The following is a 4275-nucleotide window of genomic DNA, read 5'->3' as shown; positions in this document are numbered from 1 at the left end:
GAAAATTAATTAGCACGCATTACATATAAAACGGTAAATAACAAATTTTGCCATCGGTTGCAGGCTCTATTGAATCCGTAACGGAGGTTGAAAAATAACAGCTATTGATGTGAATATAATTGTACTTACTGTCAATAACCTTTAAGGTCATAAAATATTATAAAATCGGAAATTTAAGGAAACAATGGATAGCTGCCAAATTGTAAATAATACAATTTGGAGTACGCCGAATACTCGCAAGTTTAGATTTAATGATGAGGCGATATTTAAGTTTGCAGAAAGCTGCGCCTATTTTAACTTGTGGCTTTATTAAATGTACGCAGTATAAAAGATTGTATATTGCTTCCAGATAGCCCTCTTCACCTCTTGGTTCCTCAAGCTGTAGATAAGAGGATTCAGCATTGGGGTCACCACTGTGTAGAGGACAGAGGCCACCTTGTCTTGCTTCTCCAGGACACTGGAAGGTGAACGCAGGTAAGTAAAGGAAACTGATGCTTGTAGGATAATAACACACATGAGATGGGAGGAACAGGTACTGAATGCTTTCATTCGACCTTGGGAAGACTTTATATGTAAAACGGTGGCAAAGATCAGGGTGTACGTCAACAGAAGTGTTGAAAATGAGATCAAACCAAGTGAGCCAACCGAAGTAACAGTTAATGTGTAGCAGAGAAGGGTTTCAGAGCAGGACAACTGGAGCATGGGTGGAGCATCGCAGTAGAAGTGATCAATGAGGTTTGAACCACAGTATCGAAGGCTGAACAGACAGCTTGTTTGCATCAGTGACTGAAAAAAGCTAAAACAGAATGAGAGAATGACCAGCGATGAACACTTCTTTGTAGTCATTATGGAAAAGTAGTGAAGAGGGTGACAGACAGCAGCGTATCGGTCATACGACATGCTCGAGAGCAAAAGAACATCAGATCCAGCCAGTGCAGCAAAGAGGAAAAACTGAATGGCACAACCGGGATATGATGTGACCTTCTTTAGAGAGATGAGGTCAGACAACATTTTTGGAGTTATAACTGAAGAGAGGAAGAGATCCACCATGGAGAGGTAACTCAAAAAGCAGTACATTGGAGTGTGGAGGCTGGCAGCAACACGGACAGTAACCACTAAGACGGTGTTCCCCAGTACAGTCACCAAATATATAAGCAAGAAAAAAAAGAAGAGCGAAGGAGCAAGTTTGCAATCATTGGTTAGCCCTGAAAACACAAATTCCATCACTTGAGTGTTATTTGTCATATTCTGCTACGTGAATCTGTATATAAAAAGAATAAGAATAATTTGCTAAAAAATTATATATTTTATCAGTACGCAATCATTGATAGACAATGAGTAAGGTTCAACGTACCACATATTTTTGAATATAAAAACTAAGGTGCTTATTCCTTCCTTGTGAAACCAATTTTTTTTTTGACTCAAGTATAAACCTATGATAAAAACTCAATCCTTTTAATGTTTCCATATTTCATAATGATGATTATTGCAATTTGTCACACATATATATATATATATCCCAGTTTTGATGAATCATTTGTGTTCTCGATTGGTCTTTAGTGTTGTACTACCTTAGAGTTTGAAATATTTTATACAACATTTTTAAAAATTACACATTTTATTACATAGTTAAATGGTTAGTTTGGTTAAAATACGACATTTGTCCATCAAGTTCAACCAGGAAAAAGGAAAAGAAATAAATTAGGTACATTTCTGTCCTGCACCCTCACATATCCCAGTTTATCCAGGGGAAGGCAAAAAACAAAACAAAGACCTAACATGGCTTGGCCAAATTAACCTTAGATCACCTAAGCAGCTCAGGGTGACCTAAAACCACTAGGAAAGTATGAGGGACCAAAAGAGACCGAAAAGACCTCCTACTAAAAAATCAATGCTTAGTGTGGGTATAAAATTTGCATATTCAGTAGTGGTGCATTGTGGGTAGCCACAGCTACATACTTACATCTGAATTATCGCAAATACATTTTAAACCATACTAAGCAAATTAATCTTTTAAGGGAAATAAATCCTTTCTGACTCCAGGTGGCAGTCAGATAAATTCCCTAGATCAACTCCCTAGAATTAGGAACTATAGCTGTGGATGTCCTTCAATGCAAAGAAAAAATCTAAGCCTCCTTTAAATGCAGATTTAGAATTTGCCTTAACTATTTCCAGTAGTGATGTATTCCACATTGTAACTACTTTTACTATAAAAAAAAACACTTCCCAAACAGATGTAAAATTATTTGTAAAGCACTGAAGAAGATATACTAGCACTGCAGAAGTCAATAATAATAATTATAATAATAATAAGCCAGTGAGAGAAGAACATAGAGGGTTCAAGAAAGTCTGAAAAATCCTATCATATAATAATCTATTACAGTAGAAAACTCAAGCTTGTTGAGTTTGTAGAAACAGAGTCTGAGATAATTGAATTATTAATAAATTATAATTATAAATCTGTCCTTTTTTCACACTCAGGACACGACTAAAATGTTAATATAGGCTCTTATAGTATCTCGCCTGGACTATTGTAACATATTTCTTTGTGGACTACCAACTTATAGACTGGCACCGCTCCAATATGTACTGAACTCTGCTGCTCGTCTCATTCATCTCTCTTCTCGGTCTTCCTCTGCTGCTCCTCTCTGTCAAGCTCTTAATTGGCTACAAATTAACCAGAGGACCCAGGATCATAACCTACAAAGCTCTCCACAATCTCTCTCCCCTGTACATCTCTTCACACTAGTCTCCATATACCATCCCAACCGCAATCTCAGATCTGCCCATGACCTTCTATTATCCTCCTCTAGAATCAATTCCTCACATTCACTTATACAAGATTCCTCACGTACTTTACCCCTCCTCTGGAATCCTCTGCCACCACACGACTGTCTCACCCCAACCTTCGATATCTTTAAACTTGCCCTCAATACTCACTTTTTCCGTCAAGCATACGCTCTGCCTTAGGCCAGTTCACCTGTTGACCTCTGACCAAGTTGTACTTCCTACCAAATGACCAAAACACACTGTCTCTAGATATGAATATTGTATACTACCCCACCTCTTATTTCTCCCCTTTTTCCTTTAGATTGTAAGCTTACAAGGGCAGGGCTCTCTCACCCTTTTGTGTTTGGGATTTTTTTACACATTTACAGTATATTCATAATTCCACTGTTATTATCAATTCTGTACGTTGTACCAATTCTGTTTTTTTAGACCAACTCTGTTTTTTGTATGGTGACATAACATAAGAGGTAAGAGATGATGGCACTGCTACAAAACACTGTCTTTATTCAAAATGTTCTGGTTTTTTTTTTCATGATGAGTGCAAACACGCATTGTCCAAGATTAAAAGGTAGACATACCGGTGGATGGAGAGGTTGCACAAATGATGGCGGTGGGTGCTGGGTACAGATGCCTGACAGCCATTTCACAGACTACTGCACTTCTATGGAGGCTGAGAATTGGAGGGCAAGGACTTTTGGTATTTGGACCAGCGTGCGACTTCACGCTGCTCATGGTTCCGCCCTACCAGTCCCTCATAGGGTGCATGCATGATTGGAGTACATCACTTAAGCCAATTAATTTATTTATTGCCAAACCCTATTGGGTGGCTGTACCTACATTATTATGCGCAATGCGTAAACAAAACAAATTGGACGCTATAGAAGCATAAAAAGCTCCATCTAGCATCCAAAATGTAGGAGGCAGTTCAAAGCGCTTGGCACCAGGACAAACAAGAAAATGTGTCATTTGAATGTGAATCCAGGCGGGGATGTTTTTATATTAGCGGCGGTAAGCGGAGAGCGAAGGCGGAGGTATTTATGTGAGAGAGGTGGCCACCCAAGAGCTACCTCCTCCATATTAGGACACTTGTAATGCCAGCTCTGCCGATAAGCCAATTTTTACATTGTTTTTAAATGCTAACTTTTTAATAAACAAGTAATACACTGTTGGAGGCGGGTCCTTTTTTTGCAAACCCGAGTCCAAACCGGAGACTCTAAGACCAACCGGAAGCAGAGGTACTAAAGAGTCTTACACCAGATGAAGGAGGACAAGACGGCCATCTATATTGCCAGAGAGGCGTCGGGAGCGGGGCCCAAACCCCGAATGTGAGACTTGGTCGTTCAGACCTTTGGATCTGGTGAGTCTGTACCCGTGAGGAGCCTCTAAAACTAGTATTTACTGTTCAGAGTAATATGTTGAAAGGAGAGTGCAGACATTTCTATTCCTACCTTTTAATCTATCATGGACAATGCGTGTTTGTACTGG

General features: G+C 39.2%; 1 protein-coding gene across 1 annotated transcript; it reads right to left on the bottom strand.

Moving 5' to 3' along the window:
* Positions 1–309: 309 nt before the first annotated feature.
* Positions 310–900, bottom strand: LOC137561846 (olfactory receptor 5AU1-like). The gene has a single exon (XM_068273202.1). It carries the CDS (start codon positions 898–900, stop codon positions 310–312), a length of 591 nt encoding a protein of 196 aa, XP_068129303.1.
* Between the last annotated feature and the right edge of the window lie 3375 nt (positions 901–4275).

Source organism: Hyperolius riggenbachi, chromosome 3, assembly GCF_040937935.1.
Source record: "Hyperolius riggenbachi isolate aHypRig1 chromosome 3, aHypRig1.pri, whole genome shotgun sequence".
Lineage (NCBI taxonomy): Eukaryota > Metazoa > Chordata > Amphibia > Anura > Hyperoliidae > Hyperolius > Hyperolius riggenbachi.
The sequence above is the reverse complement of the archived record's forward strand: the minus strand, read 5'-3'. Positions and strand labels throughout refer to the sequence as shown.